The following is a 27098-nucleotide window of genomic DNA, read 5'->3' as shown; positions in this document are numbered from 1 at the left end:
AACCTCCGTGACTGCCTTAAGAATTCACTCACTTCTTCACATTCAGCTCTGAAAATTCCAAACTTTTTTGTTTTGTTATACAGAGAATTTGATCCATCTTTGGACCCAAGTCTACAACATTCCTAATGTAAATAAGTTCTTAATAAATCCATATTTGGGACCTCCCTGGTGGTCCAGTGGTTAAGAATCCGCCTTCCAGTTCAGGGAACGTGGGTTTGATCCCTGGTTGGGGGATTAAGGATCCCATTTGCCATGAGGCAACTAAGCCTGTGCGCCACAACTACTGAGCCCAGGCACAACCGCTAGAGAGTCCATGCGCCACAGTGAAGACCCCGTGTACCACAACTAAGACCCTGTGCAGCCAAGCAAAATAACTGAAAAATAAATGTACTCAATAAGTTGATGGGAGGTTTTACAAAAAAGGTGCACAAAATGAGTATCCAATTTTTGTTTCTCTCCACGCAATACACATGGTTTATGCAGTCCTGATGTGGTGAATTTTACAGTCAACACAAAGTGCAACCCCTTTACGTTTTAATGGAAAAGCAGATGATAATTTTTAATTACGATTTCAAGAAAAGATGTATCTATACACTGACATACATACATACAGAAAAACTGGACTTTGAAGCCCTAATGTTTCAAAAGTGTTCATTTCCCTCCATACAAACCAGTATTACTCAGCAACAGTACAACTGATTTTAAAAAAATAGAAAGTGAATACACTTCTAAGAGGCAATGCTTTGTCTTTTCATTGGTACAACTCACCAAGGTTGATTTTGCTCTCAGCACCCTGGGTTCACCAGGATGTGATCCAAAGCAAATCAGCCTCGAAGTTTACAGAAACCTCTTCTAGGAACCTGGTTTCCTGTCTCTCCCCTCCTAAGAAGAAGCTGTCCCCACCCGCATGATTCGGAACAGCATGTTGATGTTGTTGCTTCGAATCGCGTCCCGACAAGCAGTGATCACCTGGTTCTTTGGTTTTCCAACTGTCAGAGAAGAAACACCATATCCACATGAGCCAAAAGATGATTAAAGCGAAATTATAAATCAGAAGCCATCTTTAAAAACAAAACTAGGGTAGAGAAGAGTTAGAGATAATACAAATTTAAAAAAAAATTTTTTTAATTGTTTATTTTTGGCTACACTGGGTCTTTGTTGCTGCACTCTGGCTTTTCGAGTTGTGAGGAGTGGGGCTGCTCTCCAGTTGCAGTGCATGGGTTTCTCATTGCAGTGGCTTCTGATGCTGCAGAGCACAGGCTCTAGGGTGCTTGGGCTCATTAGTTGTGGTACACGGGCTTAGCTGTTCCACGGCCGGTGGAATCTTCCCTGACCAGGGATAGAACCCATGTACCCCACACCGGCAGGCAGACGCTCAACCACTGGACCACCAGGGAAGTCCTAGATAGTACAAATTTATCTTATCTTACCATTCCCTAAAAAAGATATTCTCATATGGAACTTCAATCACAAACCAAGCCTAGAGACCATTTTATACCTAGAAACTTAAGAGTCAGTTTTACAGAAAAGGATCAAAGCTTATATCCACTTAGCAAAGATTATTTCTAAAAGGAAGTCAAAGCACTGACCCAAACAGCAGATTCCAATAGGAGTACTTAAGGCTTTCCTCTTGGGAATATGTCACTCAGTTTTTCTTCTGAGGATGCAGCAAGTTTGGGAAGATCCTACATGCCTTGGGACAACTAAGCCTGTGTACCACAACTACTGAGTAAGCCTGTGCTCTAGAGCCCATGCGCTCCAACTACTGAAGTCCTAGCGCCTAGGACCAGTGCTGGTTTCTGCTAGCCACAACTGAAGAAGGCCCAAGCACAGCAATGAAGACCCTACATAGCCAAAAATAAACAAATCTTTAAAAAAAAAAAGGATCTGATAGTTTTTACCGTCTGAAGTTGGCAAACAATTAAAGCCGTAAGCCGGCTAAACTCAAGTGAATGGTACCAACTCGAATGTGAAAGGTGTCTTTATAGATACAAGCCCTGATAGGAATTCCTGAAGCTACCACCATCTTTAATGGTTCTCACCCCAAAATGAAGACGAAATGCAGTGCTACAAAAACAGACTTACCACGCAGATGACCTGCTCTTTGAATGGCTTGATTTACCGCTTTGAGGCTTCCCAACAGTTCTGTGTGATTGTTACAGCGAATTTTATATCCATTGAGCAAGTCTTTATTAAGGTCATAGAGTTCCATATAGCGATTCTTCATCGTTTTCCTGTGTACATCAATAGAAGGTTAATATCACTGCACCTCAGTATGGCAGGCTTAAATGAAAAGATTTGCAAACTTCTTAGACAGTACTCTTGCCTGGAAAATCCCACGGACAGAGGAGCCTGGTGGGCTGCAGTCCATGGGGTCGCTAAGAGTCAGACACGACTGAGCGACTTCACTTTCACTTTCATGCTTTGGAGAAGGAAATGGCAACCCACTCCAGTGTTCTTGCCTGGAGAATCCCAGGGACAGGGGAGCCTGGTGGGCTGCCGTCTATGGGGTCGCACAGAGTCGGACATGACTGAAGTGACTTAGCAGCAGCAGTAGCAGACACATTTTATAAAAGATCAAACCAGATTTTTAGCTGTACTGTCATTAAAACAGGGTAACTGCTAAAGTCTGCTTTGAAAACACTGAGAATATTCTATGAACTATTCTGTTTCTTCCAAATAAATGGAAGACAAGTGGCCTTCCTTGGTTATTAATCCATGGTTTGAATTTAGGAACCAAGAATTATCATGCCCATGATACAAGGGGTGGGGAAAAGTCAGCAAGGTGACAGGCTATATTCCAAGCTTCAGACTAATACTGACAGTTTCTTATCAAGCTAAATATACACTTACTATACAACCCAGCAATCACATTATGACACATTTCACCCAAAAGAATGGAAACATGTCTGCAAAAAACCTGTATGCAAATATTTATAGCAGCTTTATTCTCAATCACCAAAGTCTGGAAACAACCGAAATCTCAATCGGTGGGATATTTACCAAGTATGGATATCAATACAATAGAATATTCAGCAATAAAATGGAATGAACTACTGGTAACTTACAACGTGAATGAACCTTAATGGCATTATGGAACCTGAAAGAAGCCAGACTCAAAAGGTTGATTCCACTTATATGGATTCCATTTACATTGTCTGATTCCATTTATGTGACAGTTTGGGAAAGATAAAACTATAGGAAGAGAAACTCGATCATTGGCTGCCACAGACTGGAGGTTAGGAGAAGTACTTGATTTCGGTAGTAGCAACATAATTGTACAAATTTCCCCAAATTTACTGAAGTGTAAACCTAAAAGGGCACATTTTCTACGTGTATATTATAAATTACATGTCAACCAACTTGGCTTTAAAAAATAAAAACCGTGTATATCTGACAGTTTCTAAATGAAATATAAATCAAGAAAAAAGGAATTTTAGGGGTTGGTCACTTCCCTCTAGTTTTTGTTGTTGTTGTTGCTCAGTCATGTCCGACTCTGCGACCCCGTAACTGCAGCCTGCCAGGTTCCTCTGGCAGGAAGATATCCAGGAATTATCTAGGCAAGAATATTGGAGGGGGTAGCCATTCCCTTCTCCAGAGGACCTTCCCGACCCAGGAATTGAATCTGGGTCTCTCACACTGCAGGCAGATTCTTTACCGTCTGAGCCACCAGGGAAGCCTAACTGCCACCAGGGAAGCACAGTCAAATGCCTAAGGCCAGCAACATCTCTTTGCCGTAAAAAAAAAAAGCCAGAGAGAGAATAAAATGGGGAGCCCTAGAGATACAGGTGGCAAGAAAAAGCACCTGTCCTGGCCATGGTACATACTCACATGTCCCTCATCAGACGGGCATCTTCAGCTTGGACCAGCAAACTACGGATCAGGTTAGAGTTATCAGCCATGTCAGCACTGAGCTTTTGATGCACTGAGTGGTATTCATCCACCTGGAAACCATGAACACCCAGGAATTTAAAAGGCCTCACCAACTTCCTGAAAACTAAATAAATCGAGAAGGAACTGTCTTCTTTGTACCGAGGCCCTGTTTTTTCTGCCATTCACTTGTTCTATCTTAACTATCCTCTGTTGTTTCACCTCCTCTTCAGTGAAATACTCAAAATGACATTCTGTGTCAAGCTCTTCCACATCTTAGCATTGTAAGCCCAAGCCACACAAACACTAACATTTTAGAGGTCTGGGATGGGGATGTTATTAGTGGGGACCCATCACAAGCCTTACTTTTGGTTTTGGGTTCTCTGTTGTTGCTTGGTCGATAAGTCACATCTGACTCTCTGCGACCCCATGGCCTGTAGCCTGCCAGGCTCTTCTGTCCATGAGGTTTTTCAGGCAAGAATACTGGAGTGGGTTGCCATTTCCTTCTCCAGGGGATCTCTCTGACCCAGGAATCAAATTCGTGTCTCCTGTATTGACAGGCAGATTCTTTACCACTGAGCCACCTGGGAAAGCACTAAGACAGAGTGCAAAGTATATACAACAGATAAGATGAAAGGCTGGCAAAGGAAAATGTTAACATATATATTTTTCAAGTATCCTTCCAAACCAACACAGAAAGCAGGTGCTCAAGCTAACCACTCACTTTTATAAAAGAAATCCTTTAACTCATGAATTCTAGAATACTAGCTCAATTTTTAGTTTAAGAATTTTCCAAAGTTCTTTAAGATATGACTATCATGTAATATGTGTACATTTGTAGTTTCATTAATTTAACAGAAATATTGCAAACATTATTAGAACACTGTTCTCACAAATTCATCCACCAGGTGCCCTCACCTTAACTAGCACCTTTCGTAATTCTTCAAAGTAGACAGGGAAATCGGCTTCGACCTGAAGGTCTTCAATAGCGAAAAACGATGCCATCGACTGGATGATATCACCAGCCAAATCGATATCATCAGTATTTACAGTGATCTATCCACGGGAAAAAAGACAAGTTAGCACCCTCAGGCAGCTGGAACAGTACCTGAACTTCCCCATATTCAACACATTTATTGGAACATAAATTTATATGCAATGATAAATAAAAATAAGGTCCAGCCCTCAAGAAAATAACGTCATTTCTAGCAACAGGCCAAAAAAAAAGAATCAATCCTTTTGCCTTATAAATGGAACAACAAAATCATTCAAACAATGAAAACCTTTTGTTCTCCTCTGTATTCCTAAACCACCCCAAACTAGGTGACAAACAGGTGAAGGGAAGTGGGGGAGAGAGGTAGAAAACCCGCTCATCTACATTATACGCCTGTCAGGGGTGATAACACCAACAGTCTAGGTTGAGACACGTGGTTTTACGACCTTGAGATTGGTGTCACTCGCCTCGCTTAACACTGAGTGTTATAAACATTTACGTGAGAAATCTGTGTCCATGACAGTAAAAAATTACCTCTCCACTAAGTTTTATCTTTATATATAGCTGGCCACCGTTCCGTAGGGATGTGAAACACACTTGAAATGGAGCGTTCTGAATGTTAGTATCCTCTGGTAACAGAAAGTTCTGGTTGAGCCACATAACAACCTTAAAGATGAAGAGTGTGAAATGAATTTCCATTTTTTAAGTATGGTCATTAAGAGTTACCCTTCTTTCTAGTTTTACTACTTGGTTTAAAAAAACAACAATAATTACAATTCTTTCCCCACCAAGAAAACACTACTCACACTCCTTTTTCTTGTATTACATGTAATAAATAACATGCACAATTATATCTGGTCCCATAGCATGCATTTTATACTCAGACATGTATTTTTAAATTTATTTATTTATTTATTTAGTTTTACTTTTTGGCTGCACTGTGTGGCATTGAGGATCTTAGTTCCTCAACCACAGATTGAACCGGAGCCCCTGTAGTGAAGCAGAGAGTCTTAACTGCTGGATTGCCAGAGAAGTCCCCTACTTAGACATAACCTTATATGCAATGTAGACACGATTCAAGTAAGATGCTAATTCTGTTTAAACGAGAGCTCTTCTGTGGCTATAGCCTGCTTAAAATCATTCCACTCCATCCTTTAAAACATTTAAATGAACTTTGCACGCACACAGAGATAACATCAACACTATAAGTAAAGAATAAATCAATATAAATAATAGTAATACTTTACAGTGGTTTATAACACAGGTTCTACATAAGATCCACTTGTGAGGCATTTTGGAAGGGGCCACCTGTAGAGTTTCAAGTTTCACAGACCACTAAGGGGCCTGAGAATTTCCAAGATTAAAAAGCCTCACTGAGAATTCTAAAGTCCAGTCAAGGTTAAAATCCACAGGTATTATTAGTCCTTAGTACTCCTGCCTGGAAAATCCCATGGACGGAGGAACCTGGAAGGCTGCAGTCCATGGGGTCGCTGAGGGTCGGACACAACTGAGCGACTTCACTTTCACGCATTAGAGAAGGAAATGGCAACCCACTCCAGTGTTCTTGCCTGGAGAATCCCAGGGACGGGGGAGCCTGGTGGGCTGCCGTCTATGGGGTCGCACAGAGTCGGACACGACTGAAGTGACTTAGCAAACTTTACAAAGTGCTATTATACCAATTATGTAATCCTCAGGGGCCCCCTGTGAGGTAATACTATCCTCAATGAGGGGAATTGCGCAAGACCCCTAAGAATTTACTTAGTTAAGGTAGCATTTGAACCCCCACAATACTCCCATTTCCAAGGGCCACTCTCTTTCCATTCTGATGCAGGCTCCTCTTAAAACACTAGATCTAGACAATCCCACTGCTGCTGCTGCTGCTGCTAAGTCGCTTCAGTCGTGTCTGACTCTGTGCGACCCCGTAGACGGCAGCCCACCAGGCTCCTCCGTCCCTGGGATTCTCCAGGCAAGAACACTGGAGTGGGTTGCCATTTCCTTCTCCAACGCATGAAAGTGAAAAGTGAAAGTGAAGTCGCTCAGTCGTGTCCAACTCTTAGCGACCCCATGGACTGCAGCCCACCAGGCTCCTCTGTCCATGGGATTTTCCAGGCAAGAGTACTGGAGTGGGGTGCCATTGCCTTCTCCGGGGACTAACCAAAAAAATAGGAGTTACAAACTGAGAGGAATTCACCTGTGACTAAGGATTGCTTAGATAAGTAACTTTGAATTAATGATTCAAAATAAATTATTTCTGAATTGATTAGCCAAGATAAATATTTTTGAATAATTTTTTCAAAATGGGAGAAGTTATTTTAGCAACATTTTTGGTACTTGTTGTAAACTATTCAACTCCAACCTAACTCCTTCATGTCATATTTACTGCTACCAAATAACACACTCATGTAATTTCCCCTTTTCTGTGAAATAATGTCAAAGATTCTAAAGTGCAAAAGGGTTGCAAAGAGAAAAGCCAGACACACTCACCCTCTGGGCCCGTTCTGCGATGATAAAGTTGACGTAACTGAGGGGCTCACTGGCAGGGTCCGGGCTGGTGAGCGCATACATGGAGAATCGGGGTAGCTGTCTTGTCAGCTCAAACACGTGAAACTGGGTGCTATGGCCAACCAACGGAATAGAAGAGAACTGTTTGTGTTGACTGTTATTTCAAAGGGAAAGGCCCCCCAGATAAACATAAGGTCACTACTGAGTCATCAAGCTGTTACTTAAGGGTTTCACTAAAGAAACTGTCTACTCTCTTCCCCCCACCTCTGCCTCAAAAAAAAAGAAAAAGAAAAAATTGAGGGTTCAAGTCCCACAGTAATGGGTTTTGGGATTTAGAGGCGTGAGTCTGTGTATACATATGCACGCACCCAGGGTTTATAACACCCAAAAAGGAATGTGAAAAGGTTTCTATCTTCCACAAATCTAGTGCTTTTCTTCACTGGCTGAGGTTACATACCGCTGTCATGTAGCAGAATCTAAACCCCTGTAGTGTTGGTGGCCAAAACTATCCATTAAGTATACTTTTGGAACTGCTGTGAATATGAAATCATCTGACTAAAGCCAGAAATAATCATTTCAAACTTACATTTATTTTTTGGAGATTTCAAATTAGAGAAATAAGAAGTCATGGGAAACCTTGCCTGGGTAGAAAGAGCCATTAAGTGGCTTCTCTGGCCCCAGAGAATCCATGGCAAGAGGGGAAATCTATACATTCTACTGTCCTCTCAGTGTTGCCGGGACATGACCTGCGACGTGCAAAGGGTCACCTGCTCCTGTAGCCCACGAAGGTTTTCAAGTGCAGGTCCACGGGGATGTCCTTGGGAGGTGTGATGGGGATGCGGACGGAGCTGGAGAGGTGGTGGACACTGGGGTGCACCACGTGGCTTTCACCCGCAAAAACGCCCTCCGCAAAAATCAACACTGCTCGGATGATGGTGTCTGCAGGGAAGAGAGAAGGCAGCAGTCCAAGAGCCGCTCCCAGACGACACGGGTGCCAACGAGCACCAGCCGTGTGTCAGTAACACCTTACCATTAGAGGTGGAAATGCACAGCTCGGCATGGGCGGCCTGCGCCTCGCTCCCCAGGCTGACGGAGAGGGCGGTGTGGAGCTTGGTGTTGGCCGGGATCACGCCCCGATGCCCATCAGCCTCGTTCAGTGGACTGCTCAGCTCAGCCTGCAAAACACGCAACCCCCCCACTTCCAACTTAGTCCCTGGAACAGCGAACTCATGTCAATTTTAACTACAGCTATTTGGCTTCAGAAGACACATCCCCTGTATCTTATATTTATCTGAGTCTTTAAACGTCAGAGAAGTCACCTCATTAGTGCTCTCGCTCTAACCTGGCCTTTTCCCAAAGGAAAAGACCCTCATCCCTTCCTGTGGTTAGGGACCACTGCCCCCCAGCACACCTTTTACATTCTAAAAAAATTATTTACTGGCTATGCTGGGTCTTCGTTGCTGTGTGGGCTTCTCACTGCAGTGGCTTCTCTTGTTGCAGGGCGCGGGCTCTAGGGCGCTCGGGTTCAGTACTTGCAGCTCCCGGGCTCTACAGCACTGACTCAGTAGTTGTGGCGCACGGGCTTGGGCTTAAGTGCCCCGAGGCACTAAGATCTTCCCGATGAGGGATCAAACCCATGTCTCCTGCATAGGCAGGCGGAGTCCTTACCACTGAGCCACCAGGGAAGCCACCCACCTTTTACGTTGTTCTGTATTGTTCTGTTTTAAATGACTAAAGAAACTCACTTAGTGTAGCAAATTCAAACAGTTATACATGATGGAACAAATTAAAATCCTACTCCCCAGCTCACCCTCCAGCTAGTCGGATAAGTACATGTACACACGTACACACACACACACACACAACAGCAGACCCAGAGTCTCTGCAGGTGTCCATGTTTATGTTATTTGTGCTTGAAAAAGATACTCTAAACACACTATTCTTGCTTCCCTTCACTCAATAATATCAGACATCCTTCCACATTAGTCCACATGTATATACTTCATTCTTTTGAGCTGCTTAATATTCCCCAGCACCTAGTGGGCTGCCGTCTATGGGGTCGCACAGAGTCGGACACGACTGAAGTGACTTAGCAGCACCCTCCCTATGACTGGCCAAAAGTCACCATCGCTCCCACCTGTTCCCCACTACAAACAGTGCTGCAGTGCGTTTGAACAGTCGTGCAAATCTCTCTCTGGCTGAGCTCCCCGGCAGAGGGATTTCTGGGTTAAAGGATACGTGCCCTCTTCATTCTGACACTGGCAGAAAGGCCGGGCCATCTGCCCGCCCACCAGCGGGAAGGGGGAGCCCACGCCCCGCCAGATGCAGAGACCCTCCTTTCCCAACTGCCCATCCTCCTGGTCACTCTCAGCCTCCCGCGTGCCCATCCCATCGGGTCCAACCTTGGCGTTTTCCTCATAGTTGCGGAGCTCCAGCAACAGGTTCTGTTTTTTCTGACTCAGCTCTCGGATCAGGTCCTGCTCTACGCTGATGTCCATGAGGTTGCCTCTCATCTCAGCCGTGCCCGGCAGGTAGCCTCGGACTGACAGGAGGGAAAAAAAAAAAAAAAAAAACACCATAGGACTGAGGGAGGGCCCAGGCACAGCCAGGTCTTACTTTTAAGTCATCAATGACCTAGTCTTAAAACCTAAGTTCTCATTTCCCCAACTCAGGTGAATTTATTAGGACGAAAGGGTTTGATACACAAACACTTTATGGTGAATCTCCCGGGATTCTGACCCAATCAGACTGAGAAATCTGACTTCTCAAAGATCTCTCCTGTCCCGATTTACTTTCTCCATCCACCGAGCAGCAGATTAACTGTTGACAGCCCTCCATCCGGTAATCTCCCTCCACCACACCAGCAATCGCAGATGAAAAGTTGTCCTTAAAGATGACCTCCCCAGTCCGGTCACTTCGAGCATCGACCTAAAAATAGAACAAGAACTTGAAAATAGCTTCTGCTACAGGTTCTTAAAAATGACACAAAATTTTCAAGTTCAATCAGCTTTAGTCTAGAAGTTTTTAAGAGGGCTCCAAGGAAGGGACTTCCCTGGTGGTCTAGTGGTTAGGAATCCACCTTCCAAAGCAGGGGATGAGAGTTTGATCCCTGGTGGGGGGACTAAGATTTTACATGACACGGGGTAACCAAGCCCTCTCGCCACAACTAGAGAGCCTGCACACGGCAGCGAAGGATTCCTCAAGCTGCAACTAAGACCCGAGGCAGCCAAATTAAAAAAAAAAGAATTATTTTTAATGAGTACTCCAAGGGGCACCCCCCTGCGGCTTCTCAATACATACCTATAACCAGGGGACCAAGGGACCTCACTCAGCTCTGTTTTTTCTTAAAAGCTGTTTTACATACTGGCCTAGTATTTCATTTGGAGAAGGGGGTTGGCTGGGAGACAGTACTTTTAGAAAATATATAACACAACTGTGAAAGTGCAAACTTCCCAGGTTCGAATTCCAGCTTTGCCACTCACTACCTGTGGGATCTTAGGCAAACCTCTTTAACCATTCTGGACTTGGCTTCCTCATCTGGAGATCAACAATAAGAACATGAGGAAAGTAACTGTATCTACACGTCAGGGTTGTAACAAGGTCGAAAATGGTTAACATGTGTTAAGCAGGTTGAACAGGGACTGGCACATAGAGGTATACAAGACATATTAGCTCTATACACAAATTTCATCTTTATTATATATAAATATATAAAATACATTACACCTAAAATTTTTATTTATTTGGCTGCGCTGTGTCTTAGCTGTGGCATCAAACTCTTATCTGCAGCATGGGATCTAGTTCCCTGACCAGGGATCAAACCTGGGCCCCCTGCATTGGGAGTGTGGAGTTTTACTCACTGTTCCACCAGGGAAGTCCCCAGTTATATCTAAAGTTTGAAAAATGCCAAGCAAGCCCAGTCTCCCCCCATCCACGCTTCTGGAATAGCCCTGTTTAAGGTCCCTTTGCCACGTGAAGTACTGAGATACTGCAGAGAGCCCTACAATCATCCACATCTCCTCTTCCCAAAGGAGGCAGATAAATAAATCACTGACCCTTCAGAAACGATGCATCGCAAAACAACAGGTAAGGATAACCACCTAAAATGAGCTTTTGTTCTAAGCAAGAACACATGCATTATTGATAAAAGGCTGCTGCTGCTGCTGCTAAGTTGCTTCAGTCGTGTCCGACTCTGTGCAACCCCATAGACTGCAGCCTACCAGGCTCCTCCGTCCATGGGATTTTCCAGGCAAGAGTGCTGGAGTGGGTTGCCATTGCCTTCTCCATGATAAAAGCCTAGCTGCAGAAAATATAACACAGCAAGCATCTCAGTGACCACTATTTTTGTCTTTTCATAAACAGCGTTCTGGGCAAAATTTTGCAGTGAAAAACACACTAATTTAGGTCATAGTTACTACCAGCTCCTACCCCTTGGCTGGAGAATACCATGCTCTTAATAACAACATCAGGCCAGCCTGAAAATTATGGATGCTAAAGCTAGTAAAGCAATGAATGGCCTGTACTGACCAGAGTTCTTTACACATTAACAGAAGCCTTGAACTCAGACTGAACCGAACTTGCTTCATTCTAACTTCTCCATGACCTTGAGCACTGTGTTTCCGCAGTATTTAGCAAATAAGAGGGTTAACTTGCTAACTAAGAAACAGGGCTACAAATCTGTATTTCTGTGGATTTTCTATTCTTTTGCTTTATCCAACATGAAAGTTTTGCCATGGAAAAGATGACCCTCCAACTCAACAAGTGACCTACTAAAGAAAAAGTTAGTTGGCTAGTTGTATTTAAATTAAGTAATTTTGCACCTACGTTCACCTGGTGGATCTATATTCCTTTTAATGTTGTTTCTGTTGAGTGCAGATACCAACTGTTCCACTTATATCATGAACTGTATAGTTTGCTTATCTTTTATATGGCTTAGAACATACAAATTATGATTATGTAATAGAAATTTCTTAAAATTTTGAAAGCATTTAACTAGACAGACTTCAAGGTTTAGAGTCAGATCTAAAGGTTACTTTTGATAACTTAAGTCAAGTAGTTTTCTAATTCTTGGATCAATCATAATAATTTATATTCCCCCAAAATAGGGTCCCCTTTTATGAAGTTTCTTAATAAGCAACTACACAGTCTTCCTTTGTAATTTTTAACACCTATACCAAAAACAAAACCAAGTGGAGAAGTAGGAATCAACATAACGGTTTTTTAGAATCTGCTCTTCACACAACACCAAAGGAAGATTACAAGACACTGGCCAAAAGTGAAGAAAAACCAAAGAAGAAAAGCTAGAACTAGCTGATCTCCTTCAGGCAATCAGCACTGACAGACAAAAGAGCTAGGGCAAACGGTATCCATGGAGATCTGGCAGCTCCTTCGGCAGTTTCTAACAAGGCAAGCCTGACTTGCCAAGAGACTGTACAAAGTTCTGATCTGAAGTTAAAAAAGGAAAGAAGCAAAAAAAAAAAAAAATTCCTAGTTTGAAGTTATAGCTTGGAAAACAATGATAACATAACTCTTCCCACTAATTCTAAGATTTTAGTCAAACTTGAAGATTTACTAGAAAAGAGCTACATACTCACTGCTGCTGCTGCTGCTGCTAAGTTGCTTCAGTCGTGTCCAACTCTGTGCGACCCCATAGACAGCAGCCCACCAGGCTCCGCCGCCCCTGGAATTCTCCAGGCAAGAGTACTGGAGTGGGTTGCCATTTCCTTCTCCACGGTTCACTACTAGCTTACTAAAAATCCTTTTTTTTTTACTTGCCTATGCCTATGATCAACTTGATTAAATTGATTCCCATCCCTTCAAGAAAGGGATTTAGACCTTCCCTGGAGATCTTCCCTCTAGACCTTCCCTGGAGATCTTCCCTCAAATAGGGCTTATAAACCGAAAGGACACTCACTCACTCTGCAGTGTTGATTACCAGAGCAGGAAGAAAAAAATCTAGGAAGATTATGAAGTTAAATTTGAAAGCACAGCCAAGGAACTCAAGTGCATATTCTCGTGTTATTGTTTGGAGTCATACAGCCAATATATCTCAGATAGTTATTACTTTAAATTATACTTGAACACTACTATTTAAACTTACCTTCCCATTGGACCAACCAGTTATCAGTTCACACACTCCATCAGAGTTAAGGTCAAAAGCATGAATACTCATGGCTTGATTTTTGGACTGAAAAGGAATTTCAATAATTAGTATAGAAGTCTCTCAATAAGTATAAAATCCCTGAATATCAGAGAATGTATCATACGAACTTTAATTCTCCAGTATCGGGCTGTTTTGTCATAAACTCCAACGGTGCCATTGGAAAGGGCATAACCAAATCGACTGCCATACATGGGGCAAAGAGAGGTGATGATCTGCAAAAAATAGTGAAAAAGATAAAGTTCATTAAGGCTCAATTTAGTGCAAAGTGACTTTATAAAACTGCATACCTTGCTACAAGTGTGTTAAAATTAGGTTTAAATACACTTCCAATCCATTAGTGGGGAATGTGTTCTTCTCTATGATCCATGTCCTCTATTTCAGATTTGGATCATGAGAATTAAACTCACAAAGTTTACTTTTTTAGATCAAGCATATGTAGCAAATTTCAACAAATTATTTTTTTTAATAATAAAATCGAGGAATTAAAGAGGAAATAGACTACGTACACAAGATCTGGAATATGTAAAATTGATGTTAAATTGATACACACTAGCTCAAAATATTTTCATGATTATTTCAATTTCCTTAACTTACAATATCTTACAGTCTAAATTTTAAAAGGACTTATAAAATCCACAATTAAATATCTTTTAAGAGTATACTTTTCCAAGGTATAATTTACTGTTTGCTAGAAGAAAACATAATCCTTTAAAAAGCAAAACCCCAGAATACCATGGATTTGTACATATCTAACAATATACAGAGTGCATATGTTATACTGGAGTATTAACAGGACTGTTAAAGAGGATTTAACACACTTAAGAGAATTTACAATTAAAATTTACAAAATCTCCAGTTTTAGATACTGAACAAAATTATCCTTAAAAATTAAAACCAAAGTTTAAAGATATCTATGACCCTGCTGGTCTACTTTCTAATTCTGACTAATGTAAGAGATAATAAGAAATAAACTGTATAAAGTAGAGAATAGTTATGTAATTTCTTCTACACCTACAGCTTTTCTATAAAGCCACCCACTTCACTTAACTCTGAATACAAAGTGCCATGTGGGACTCCAGAATTATTTAGCTCAAGGCATTCTTTTGGCAGTACTGTTCATAATTTTGCTGGTGTGCAAAAACACATGTGAACTCAGAGCAAAACTAAACCAAGAGGACAAAAAAACGGCCCTGAAATGAACAATCTTATAAAGTCCACATTTCCCTAAATTTAGCCCCAGTTTCCCTAGGTTCCTTAGTCCTTTATAAGGTCACTAGTTTCTTCTTTTGTGGACCAGAGGATCAACAGGCACGTCAAATTTCTCGCCGTTATTTCATGTTCTCCTGTCTTTTTCTAGGATTTAGGAAAAAAGTGTTTCACAGAATGTACTCCCCTTGCATCTAGTATTGACGATCAACAGAAATCCAACAAAACCTCAGTGATTCCCCAAATGAGAAAAGATTTACTATGAATTTAAATGAAAGGGAAACGGTAATGCAGAACCCAGCACCTACAGGCAATTCTCAAGCTGGCAATCCCCTTCAACAATCTAATGAAAGCTAAGGACCGTCTCTCTAAAAAGCAGACATGAGACACATACAGGTACACAAAACCCCCAGATGGACACACATCTTCAGCTATGCACTGCTTTGGGCACTCACTTCTCCCCTTCATCTTCCTCTACCACAACTATCAGCTTACAACCATAAAAAATGTGAGTACATAAGAAGTAGAGTCAGATTAAGTAAAAATCTATAGTAAAAGTGAAGAAGTGAAGTCGCTCAGTCATGTCCGACTCTTTGCAACCTCATGGACTGTAGCCTATGACACTCCTCTGTCCATGGGATTTTCTAGGCAAGAGTACTGGAGTGGGTTGCCATTTCCTTCTCCAGTGGATCTTCCCGACCCAGGGATCAAATCCGGGTCTCCTACATTATAGGCAGACGCTTTACCATGTGAGCCACGAGGGAAGTCCATAGTAAAGGTAAACCCTTCAAAATCACTGATAGCACTTTATATATCAATATGCATGTTTTGCTTTTTGGTCTCCCTTTTGCAGGCAGGGGAACAGAAGCCTGATGTTCCTAAACAGCTTTTGTAAGCAATGAAAACCAAGGATGAGTTCTCATCCCGAGGTGAGCTCTCAGGCTGCTGCCCTCAATCTTGTCTGATACAGCCTCCCAAACACCAGCTGATTCAATTCTGCTCAATACCACCATTTGGATCTCTAAGACTTCCTTCTGTTGTTTTTCTTTTCTGTCCATTTACAGGGTTCACAAGCCAGTGCTCCTTTATTTCCATCTCCTTCCTTAATTTAGAATATCCTAATTATCTTTTTGGTTTCCATCTTGCCCAATCCTGGAAAACCAGCAGCAAATAAATATCCTAAGAATACCGAACTATAAGGGATAAGGACAATCTTTAGACACTGTTTTAAAAAAAGATAACTCTTTCAGAAACATTTCAGTTTGAATTACATGAGTAATTCTAATCACAAAGAAACTAGTCAAGTTCTCTGACATCTAGTTTTTAAGTCTACCAACAGAAATGTGCCTAAGAAATACTTAATTTGAATAAAGAGAAAAACTCTAAAACCCTCACATATACAGTTCATTCAATATTCAATCCCATTTAATACACATGATGAGAAACAGGAGGAGGACTTGACCATGCCACTTACTAGCCATGACCTTTTGAGAGTAACTTAACAAAGAAATGTAACATGTTCCCTCATCTGTAAAACGAGAACTACTAATTCCTTCATAATTGGGCTGCTGTTGGATTAAATGAGTAGCTCATGTAAATAACTTAGCACAGTGTCCGGCATACATCAGGTACACAATAAATGGTTGCCATTATTGTTATTATTATGTAATAGCTCACTAAAAGAAATACCTTTTGTGCTCCATAATTTTTGTCTAATCAGTGTTTTCAAAACATATCTTTTTAATTTTTTTCATTGGAGTACAATTGCTTTATAATGTTGTATTAGTCTCTGCTGTACAACAATGTGACTGAGCTGTATATATACATATATGCCCTCCCTCTAGAGCCTCCCTCCCACCTCCCCATCCCTCTGGATCATTAGAGAGCACTGAGTCAAAATGTATCTCGATAAAGGATATTTAAAGGCTTCTTTCTCTGTAACATACTGCTCTATTTAATCCCCACACTCAGCACTCTCGTTTTACGCTACATTTAACTATGCTAATCTGTCAAGGTCATCATAATTCTGAGGTGGTGCTTACCTCTGTTTCTGACATTTCTGCCACAATCTCATCTTCTTTGAAAACTCGGATATCAAAATCCTCAGATCCAACAAGAAGCTGAAAGGGAAACAAAAAAATCAGGCATATTTAGTTCAGTAAGTGAAGACAGCAAAATTTCCATAAATAAAACCAAAAAACTGCATGATACTTTGCATGCTGCTAGAGCCACCCAGGAATTCCAACTTCTCAGTGATGGATGCTCAGAAAGGTTCCTTCCAATGAGAAGGTCACGAGTTGGTCAGTGAAGAAACAGTGGTGACTACAGACCCTGCCATGTGGGCACCTCCCACCAGAACAAGTTCTTTCACCAGGCTCCTGAAAATGCTCCCTGGCTCAGCGTCTGTGTGCCTGCAGGTGGAAGCCCTGCTTCAAAAGCCAGAGCCCAGTATCTGCAGACAATCGGAGGGTAAGTCAATGTCCAACACAGTACTTCACTGGTTCCTCAAGAGGTTAATTTCTAGAGAACCCATTAGAGTAATTTAAAAAGCTAAAAGCCAATCTCTAAAATGTCCAGATTCCTGAAAAAGTTGGCCAAAACTGGGAAGTAGGTACTAATATGATTTTAAAACACTGGAATCAAGTATTAAGACTGTGAATGTGACTGTGCTCCCAACAACTATTCCGCCCTCTCCCCCATCAGGGGTCTTTGAAATATGGTCTTGATCTCTGTATTTGACAAACCCAAGGGAATTATTGTTCAAAAGACAGGAGAAAGACAAATGAAGCCAATTACTTCATCATTCAGGCAACAGAACAGCAAAATCAATCATGAGAAGCTAACACTTCTCTCAATGCTAAGGTCACTGTCCTGGGGAAATGTATGTACTCAGCTGAGATGTACACACAGAGAAGGGTCTCCTCCCCCACATACCTCTTTCTTCCCATCACCATCAAAGTCACACAAGGCCAAGGAGTGAACGTTATCTCCAGTCACCTGAAAATACAACCCAAGTCATTACTGTGCTATTTCTTTTCACTTAATCCAAACAGGAGCTACATGAAAGACAGGACAAAATAAACCACGAATTCAAAATTCACATTACTCATATCCTTTTTTTAACGTATAAAATTATAAATACTGTTTTATTTTGCTTCCATTATTCATTACTGTCAATGGTTAAACAAACAAACAAGCAAACAAGACCTAAAGAACATTAAAAAAGTAAAAATGTTTAAGAGTACTAAAGAGAGTATTTCGTTCTTCATACCGTCCAAAAGAGATCATTTCCTTCATGATTGAAACCCTGCAGAGCACAATTTCCACCAATAATTGCAAGAGGAGAGGTAATGTCTCCCAATGTCCCCAGCACAATTGCACTGGCCCCATCTGCTACCTAAGAAGAGAAACAAAAAAGACAAACCCTCAAACACAGTGCTGCACAGGCACATGGAGGTGACATACATCCTTTTTATCTGGAAACTCACAGGCTTCTGTCATCATTTCTGAGAGGCCACCTGGTCTCCTGAGAGGCGGGCCAGAGCTGTCCATCGAGGACAGTGTGTGTGGCTAACGTGGCTTATGCAAGGATGAGCACTGACTCAGGATAAACTCAGGCCCTTGGTCTCGCACTGACCTGCCATGATAACCTACTCTAAAACCCCAGGCTCTCTTGGACCAGCGAGTTCTACAGGCCAAATTCTCAGAGAATCAGACTTATGCCTTTAAAACACCCAACCTTTTGTAATCTATTTTAACCACTTTAGATGGAAATCTAGTGATACTGATTAATTAGTTCTCCTACTATTGCTCGTTCTTAATTGTAAGTACAAAAACTACAAGTACCTATAAACCCACCATTCTGAACTAGCACATGTCTCAGACTTCTTGAATAAAGTACATAAGCACAATTTGATGAAAATGTTCTAAAACTGATTGTGGTGAAGGTTACACAATTCTCTGAATAAACTAAAAACTGCTGGACTGTATGCTTTAAATAGGTGAACTGTATGGTATGTGAATTATATCTTAATCAATCTGTTATAGAAAAAAAGTAAAAGATTACATGTATATATCATAATCCCACTTAGTAAACAAAGAATTCACTCACAAATACTAAGTAAAAAGTCAGGATAAATCAATCAAGAGTTAAGTGTTATTTCCAAATGAAGAAATTATAGGTGATTATTTTTACTTTGCTTCTATTTTTATATAATAAATACGGATTATCTGAGTATTAAAGTTGCAGCAGCCTGTAGATGGCAGGCTATGGTAAGTGCTTCTCCTGGAAACTACTATACTAAACTTCAATGCAAAGCCACCAGGAGACCTGTTTGCTGGCTTTCTGGCTACTGGCTGAATTTTTAATGACAAATCTTGACAGATGAAAGTATCAACAGGTAACGCTGTTGTTTTTCAGTCGCTAAGTCGTTTCCAACTCTTTTACAACCCCATGGACTATAACCTGCCAGGATCCTCTGTCCATGGGATTTCCCAGGCAAGAATACTGGGGTGGGTTGCCATGTCCTTCTCCAGGGGATCTTCCCGACCCAGGGATCGAACCCGTACCTCCTGCATTGGCAGATGGGTTCCTTACCACTGAGCCACCAGGGAAGCTATCAACAGATAATACCTCCTAAAAGATAATCTGGAGTGTCACCAAATGATTACCAACCATGACCAAATAAATAAGTGTGCATTTTTTTTAAACCACACTACAAAAGCCACATAATAAACCCAAATAAAAGTCTGATCTCTTTCAAGCATTAAAAAAAAAAAAAAAAAAACCAGTGGATATTAATGGGAAGTGGGAGTTTTATGGTTATAAAGGGGTATACTTGCCTCTCTGTAGAATAAATCTGAATTATTGTAGACATCATAAGCCAACAGATTGGTCTGTGTTCCCACTAAAAGAGCATCATAGCCAAGTTCAGGGTTCAGTACTCCTGCAGTCAGGCAGCTGACTGTCTGGTTAATGTTAAGAAGTGAAACATCAGACTCCAGGGGGCTCTGGAGGACCCTGGGTGCGCCGAGATGCTGGCTCCGTGAATGAGGGTTGTGAATAAAAACCTAAAAGAAAAAGAGTTAATTACATCCCCTTAACATTAAAAAAAAATGCAAAATTAACATATATTTTTATTAAAAGGCTCAGGTTGTTAACAGATTACCAACGTTAACAAGAAAGGATTTAATCATCCACCAACCTTAAAAACACCCATACGCAGTTCTGTGCATGGTTGGCTTTCAATCACTTCAAACTGTGGAAATCCAATGGCTCTCAGCCTTGTAAAGACCAAAATAATGGCCAAAATCTAGTTGTCATTTCCCAGGGCAGCCTACATACAACCAACCGGCAGGACGTTCAAGTACTCTTACAAACCAGCCCTTTCCTGGTCAACCTATAGGAAGTTGCTATTAGTTACAATGAGATTGCACACACACACAAAGATCAGAGAAAACTGAGTAATAAACACTTCGTTATCTTTCATCCCAGCACCTAACAAATTCACTTCCTAACCCTTAAAACTGATCGGTAGTAAATCTGTCTTATAATCCTAAGAGTCACACAAAGCAAGCTTCTTGAAGGCTTTCGTAGTCTATACAAGTAGAATTAACTCAAAATTAATTAATCTAGCAGTTTCAACTATCACAAATATAATCATCTGAGTGTCCCTACAAATCTTTAAATTTCCCTGGGCTTCGTATGTAAAAGGTTTAAACTAGAAGCATTCTTAAAAGGGGGTAACTGGGTTTGGGGTGGGGGCGGATCTTAGACATTAGGCCACAGATATAAAGTACAGAAATTTCATTAGGGAAATTTTCATTTTCTGGAAAAAGCATTATAAAAGACAATATTAAAAAAAAAAGAGGATGAGATCCCTTAAGCCCTCATCTAGTTCTGAAATTTGCTAATTTCATTTTACTGATTTATTTTTGGCTGTGCTGAGTCTTTGTTGCTGTGAGCAGGCTTTTTCTCCAGTTGCAGTGAACAGGGGCTGCTCTCTAGCAGCAGAGCGCAGGCTTCTCCTTGTGGTGGCTTCTCTTGTTCGGAGCACAGGCACTATGGTTCATGGGCTTCCGAAGTTGTGGCCCCCAGGCTCAAGAGCACAGGCTCAACAGTTGTGGTTCATGGGCTTAGTTGCTCTGAGAAAATTTTCTAATTTTAAATGAGTATTTCAACCCTTTGGTGTAAATCTGTAACCCAGCGAGGCCAGTTTGGTTGCTTGCCACTCAAAAGGCTAATACCCAAGAGATAAGTGTTGGTGGGAAAGGAAATTTTGCTTTATTCAAGAGGCCAGCAACCTGGGAAGAAGGTGGACTAACATCCTAAGACCATCTTCAAGTTGCCAGATAGGAGAGAAAAATTTTAAAGGCAGTGTGGTCAGGAGGGGGCCGCAGGGCATGTGAGCAGCTTGCACACAACTCTTGGACTGGTTGGCATCAAGGGGAGGTTTTAAGCCTCACCTGTCTTCTGGTTTCAACCCAGTCTGGGGTCTATATGCTTATGATCAGCAGTTTTCAACTGGTAGGGATCTGCCTCCTGTAAAAACTTAGGAATGTATGTCAGACCTTCACAGATTTCAGGGAACTGGGAGTTTGGTAATTCTATCATCCAAACTGTTGCCAGTTTCCCAGCTCAAAAGCTTGTTTCTACACCTTCACATTCCTAAACATTAACACTTGAGCCAGCCTTCTGAGACTCAAGGGAGGCCTGGGAGACTAAAGCTTTTCAACAAACAAGAAGTAGAGGACAAGGCTGGTTGGGAGGGGGCTGTCCCAGGAAGGCCACCAGGGCCCAGCTTGGTTACAGTCTCGCCTTTCCTCTGATACTCCTCAAGCCTGAGGGTGTGGAACAAGAAAGGAAATAAGAGTTCTGGATAGAGAAGTTAATCATAAACTCAGTAGAGGAACTCAGTTTTAGGGGACTCGGTTTACACCCAAGCAGGATTAATTTTAAATTATTATCTAAACAAGGTAACCTGTTCAACAAAAGATAATTTTTACAAGACTTATTAGACTTAGATGTCCACTGACAGATGACTGGATAGAGAAGTTGTGGTGCATATATACAATGGAATACTGCTGCTGCTAAGTCGCGTCCGACTTTGTGCGACCCCAGAGACGGCAGCCCACCAGGCTCCCCCGTCCCTGGGATTCTCCAGGCAAGAACACTGGAGTGGGTTGCCATTTCCTAATGGAATACTACTCAGCCGTAAAAAAAGGAACGAATTTTAAGTCAGTTGAACTGAGGTGGATGAACCTACAGTCTGTCATACAGGGTGAAATAAGTCAGAAAGAGAAAAACATATATCATATATTAACGCATACGTATGGAAACTAGAAAAATGGAACTGATGGACCTATTTGCAGGGCAGGAATAGAGACGCAGACACAGAGAACACAGTGGGGGAAGGAGGTGGTGGGATGAATTGAGAGAGTAGCACTGAAACATGGACATTACCATATGTAAAACAGACAGCCGTGGGGAAGTCGCTGTGTAACACAGCAAGCTGAACCCGGGGCTCTGTGACAACCTAGAGGGGTGGGATGGGTGAGGTGGAGAGCAGACGGGAGGTTCAAGAGGGAGGGGATATATGTATGCATATGGCTGATTCACATTGTCGTACGGCAGAAACAAACACAACCTTGGAAAGCAATTATCCTCCGATTAAAAATAAATTTAAAAAAAAAGATTGATGAGAAACCTACAGAAAAGGTGTGTAGCTACTGAATATCGTGTTCACATTCTCATTTGTGTAATACTTTACAACATGCTTTTATAAACGTTACTGCATTTGGTCCTCCGGATATACAGAAGAGGTCAGAGGGGTTACGGCCTTTCCTTTCTCAAGGTCTCACCACCAATAAGTGACAGGAGTGAGACACAAGCCCGGTGTCAGGCTCCACTCATCTCCAGCCATATCTTCCTTCCTTTTATAATAGTTCTGAACAAAAGAATTCTTACAGAGTCTTCTAGTAATTAGGCTGAGAAAGAACAGCAAGAAAAATAACCTGTGGACTTCACGTTCATTGTTATTGGGATGAAAGGAGTTTGAGGTTTATTGCCAGAGTCCTGGAGAAGGTGATGGCACCCCACTCCAGTACTCTTGCCTGGAAAATCCCATGGATGGAGAAGCCTGGTAGGCTGCAGTCCATGGGGTCGCTGAGAGTCAGACACGACTGAGCGACTTCACTCTCACTTTTCACTTCCATGCACTGGAGAAGGAAATGGCAACCCACTCCAGTGTTCTTGCCTGGAGAATCCCAGGGACGGGGGAGCCTGGTGGGCTGCCGTCTATGGGGTCACACAGAGTCGGACACGATTGATGCGACTTAGCAGCAGCAGCAGCCAGAGTCCCAGGCGTCTGGTTCCTCCCTAGGCCCCTCCTGCTGTTTTCCACACAATCAGTGCCCAGGAGACTCATCTGGCCCACAGGCTCAGTCACTCCCAGTGCCTTTATTCAGGGCTTCCCTGATGGCTCAGGGGTAAAGAATATGCCTGCCAATACAAGAGACCCTAGAGACTAGAGTTCAATCCCTAGGTCGGGAAGATCCCCTGGAGGAGAAAATGCCAACCCACTCCAGTATTCTTGCCTAGAAAATTCCATGGACAGACAAGCCTGATGGGCTACAGTCTATGGGGTCACTAAAAGTCAGACACGACTGAGCACACAGGCACGCGTGCGCGCGCGCGCGCACACACACACACACACACACAGTGCTTTCAAGCCAAAGAACTGGCTGTAGTTCACACGTTTGTTCTAGCTGAGGGGGTGCTGCTGCAGTATGTATTCCATGGTGAGAGGAAACATGGCCCCAGATGAACTAATGTTCATCCTGTGAGAAACCCCTTTTCAAAATATCCTTGCTCAGATGCAGAGACCAGATCCCAATAAGTCAGCCCCACCTTCACAACAGAGTCCCACAGAAAATTACAAAATCCTGTTTCTGAAGACACGGGCCCCCACAGTCAAGGAGGGCTTCAGCCTTACAGGAGACATTTTTGTTTTTAAAGGAAATTATATTTTTGTGTGTTGTTTGGATCATAAAATGGTGCCAATTTTTTTTTTTAAGTTTAAAGATCAGGTCAGAACTTCTCAGATCTGTTTTTGAAGTTCTGAATATAAAGTATCTGATTAGAGAGAACATAGGAACTTCCATCTGTCCCTTTTTCCCCTGTCTTCAGAAACAGACCTAGAATAAGGTGTCCCTGGCTCCCTCTCTAGGTCACATTCTAATGAAAGGGTTTCCAGAGAAACCTGCTTCCACTCCCTGCATCTCTGTTGCAGTACCACCCAGTAATCCTTCATCTAAAACATAAACCAAATCCCAGTCACCCACTTTATCAAAAACCAAGGTCTCTGCTGTGGCCTATGAGGCCCTAAATGATCCAGCTATTACTGGCCACCTCACTGCCTCCCTCAATCCATTCCAGTCCCAGAAGCCGTCCTGTGTTTCTGGAACACACCAAGTATACCCTCTACCTCAAAGCCCGTGTGTACTTGCTGATATACTTAACTCTACCTATCTGCAGGGGCTTGTTTCATTTCCTTCAAACCTCTGATCCACAGTTATCCTATCAGAAGCCTACTTGATCACCCTGTCTAAAACAGCCACTACCCCTCTGCAGACTGTGTGTATCTGTTAACTGTCTGGCTCCTTCTCTCAAATGTAACCTCCAAGGGAGTGGACAGAAGTGTTAATTGCTCAGTCGTGTCCAACTCTTCGCAGCCCCATGCACCATAGCCGGCCAGGCTCCTCTGTCCATGGGATTTCCCAGGCAAGAATACTGGAGTGGGTTCCTACTTCCTCTCCAGTGGCTCTTCCTGACCCAGGAATCGAACCCATGTCTCCTGTGTCTCCTGCACTGGGCAGCGGGTTCTTTATCCCTAGTGCCACTGCCTCCTCACATTATTACAGCTAACATTATTACATGCCAGGCTCTGTGCTAAGTGCTTTCCTCCATTACACAACTTAATTGAAAAGAATCACTACTTTTTAATTGATGTATCCCAAGGCGGAGCAATGGCACCCCACTCCAGTACTCTTGCCTGGAAAATCCCATGGATGGAGGAGCCTGGAAGGCTGCAGTCCATGGGGTCGCTGAGGGCTGGACATGACTGAGAGACTTCACTTTCACTTTTCACTTTCATGCATTGGAGAAGGAAATGGCAACCCACTCCAGTGTTCTTGCCTGGAGAATCCCAGGGATGGGAGAGCCTGGTGGGCTGCAGTCTATGGGGTCGCACAGAGTCAGACACGACTGAAGCGACTTAGCAGCAGCAGCAAGGCGGAGCAAATGAGAAAACATATATTGGAGGTGGAAGTGTCTTGAAAACTATAAATCATTATATAAATGTCAACTTGTTAAATCCATGCTGGGTCAGAGAACAGGCACTCTAATCTCATTTCTACGCTTTCCAGTTGAGCAACCTCAAACATTGCTTTGAACCTCTCTAAACCATTATTTCTAATCAGTAAAGTGGGAGTAATAAAAAGAAAATAACAGCTAACAATTAGTGACCACTGCCTATATGCCAAGAGCATGACACATAGTAACTTAATCCTCTTAACAACTCTATGTGGTAGATACTATTAAGCACCTTGCCCAAGGTCATGAAATCAGCAGGTACCAGAGCCAGGATCTACCACACCTGTGCTATGCTACAGCAGTTGGCAATTGAGCAAGGACGCTGAGATAATTAACGTAATAAGGTTTTGTAACTGTTCAGTCATTAAGCTCGGCGTCACTGTATTCCATGTTTTGGGGGCATTCCTCCATCAGCACATAGCGCCCTGATCTGCCCTGTCTGTTGTCCTGGACCAGAAGCTTTCTGAGAATACGGACTCCAGCTTTATCTCTGAATCCCCAGGATGTAGTACAAAGAAGGTGTTCAGTCAGTCTGGTGAGATATTGAATGACCACATCATCTCCGAGACGCCCACACTTTGCACAGCACCGGGTACACAGTAAGCCCCTAATAGGTACTTAGTGAATAAATTACAGGAAGAGACATGAATGTACGTGGATAAAGATCAAAAGAGCAATTTGAATCATTTAAGTTAGAGGTATCTATAATTTTTTTCCCCCTGCCGTAGAGTTGTTTGGCTCTGAGAGGCAGTCTGAGATGGTAGGACGTTCCCAGAGAAGGACTGAGGCTCTGGGCTTAAATCTGGCGTCCTCCATTACTACTAACGCTGATCAAGGCCTTCCCTGCAGGGGACTTCTCTTCCCCTATGCTCCCTATCTGTAAAGAGACTCCAACATCATCCGAGTCTAAGAGCCTGAAGACAAGTTAACTGATCGGAAGGGCCGTTCCGCTTTGTTATTCAGGATTTCTGTGCAGAAAGGAGAGCTGGCTAGACTACCTATCCGTTGCCTGGCAACCCTGGCTGGGGGCGGGGTCTGAGAATGAGCGGCGGGATTGCCAGGACTCGGCCCGCGGAAGTCGTGGGGACTCCAGGGGCCCGGGCTGCGGGTGGGAATGGGTGGGAGCGGTTACCTTGCCCGCTTGGGTAGCGGCCGCCAGGCACGGGTGAGTCCCGTCGTAGCGCCCTACGGCCACCATGCGGGGGCTGATTTTGTGGCGTAGTTTCAGGGTGAACACGGGCTGCAGCATGTTGGCGGCGGTTCAAGAGAAGACAGCTAGTGGCCCGAGACCGGCACTGCGGACCCGGCCTCACCGAGGCGTTGAGAGGCGCAGGGACCGGACCGGACCGGGTCTGGCTACATCAGGCCAGGCGGGAAACTGATGCGAACTTGACTCGGACCCCAGGCCGCAAGCTCTTTCTGCGGCTGCGCAGGCCCGCCCACCGAGTTCTGCAGCTGCGCGGTCGGGCCTCAAGCGCGGCTGAGGCTGAACTTGGGTCTCGCGGGTGGCCTCCTGCCATTTTCCTGCTGTAACTTTCCAGCATTGGATCCAACTCAACTGCGGGGCTACAGTGGCGGTGTTTGAGCCATCGCACCCCTGGGGCTTCTCATTCTAGCACCACAACCAAGCTGCCCAACTGTTGCAGCCTACACATATTCTATCTACCCCACTCTAAGGGTTTATTCAATAAGTATGCCTTGAATGTGTGTTAGTCGCTCAGGTGTGTCCGACTCCTTGCGACCCCATGGACTGTAGCCCGCCAAGCTCCTCTGTCCATGAAATTCTCTAGGCAAGAAATACTGGAGTGGGTAGCCATTCGCTTCTCCAGGGGATCTTCCCCAGCCAGGGATCGAATCCGCGTCTCTTGCATTGCAGGCAGATTACCTTCTGAGCCACCAGAGAAGTCCAAGGGAGCGACTAGCATCACCGACTCAATGAACATGAGTTTGAGCAAACTCCGGGAGACAGTGAAGGACAGGCAAGCCTGGCT

At 43.1% G+C, this 27098-nt stretch overlaps 1 protein-coding gene across 2 annotated transcripts; it reads right to left on the bottom strand.

The window, feature by feature from the left end:
* Window positions 1-517: 517 nt before the first annotated feature.
* BBS2 (Bardet-Biedl syndrome 2) lies at window positions 518-26530 on the bottom strand. 2 transcript variants are annotated; one of them, XM_059876812.1, is made up of 17 exons: window positions 26240-26530; window positions 19574-19805; window positions 18007-18128; window positions 17670-17732; window positions 16778-16855; window positions 13637-13741; window positions 13467-13553; window positions 10159-10294; window positions 9769-9908; window positions 8397-8541; window positions 8134-8305; window positions 7349-7478; window positions 5399-5530; window positions 4789-4926; window positions 3832-3944; window positions 2086-2234; window positions 518-989 (listed from the first exon to the last, which is right to left on the bottom strand). In XM_059876812.1, the coding sequence occupies exons 1-17, from the start codon at window positions 26354-26356 to the stop codon at window positions 883-885; spliced, it is 2166 nt and encodes a 721-aa protein (XP_059732795.1). In that variant the 5' UTR covers window positions 26357-26530; the 3' UTR covers window positions 518-882.
* Window positions 26531-27098: the final 568 nt, after the last annotated feature.

This window comes from Bos taurus, chromosome 18 (assembly GCF_002263795.3).
Source record: "Bos taurus isolate L1 Dominette 01449 registration number 42190680 breed Hereford chromosome 18, ARS-UCD2.0, whole genome shotgun sequence".
NCBI classification, from domain to species: domain Eukaryota; kingdom Metazoa; phylum Chordata; class Mammalia; order Artiodactyla; family Bovidae; genus Bos; species Bos taurus.
The sequence above is the reverse complement of the archived record's forward strand: the minus strand, read 5'-3'. Positions and strand labels throughout refer to the sequence as shown.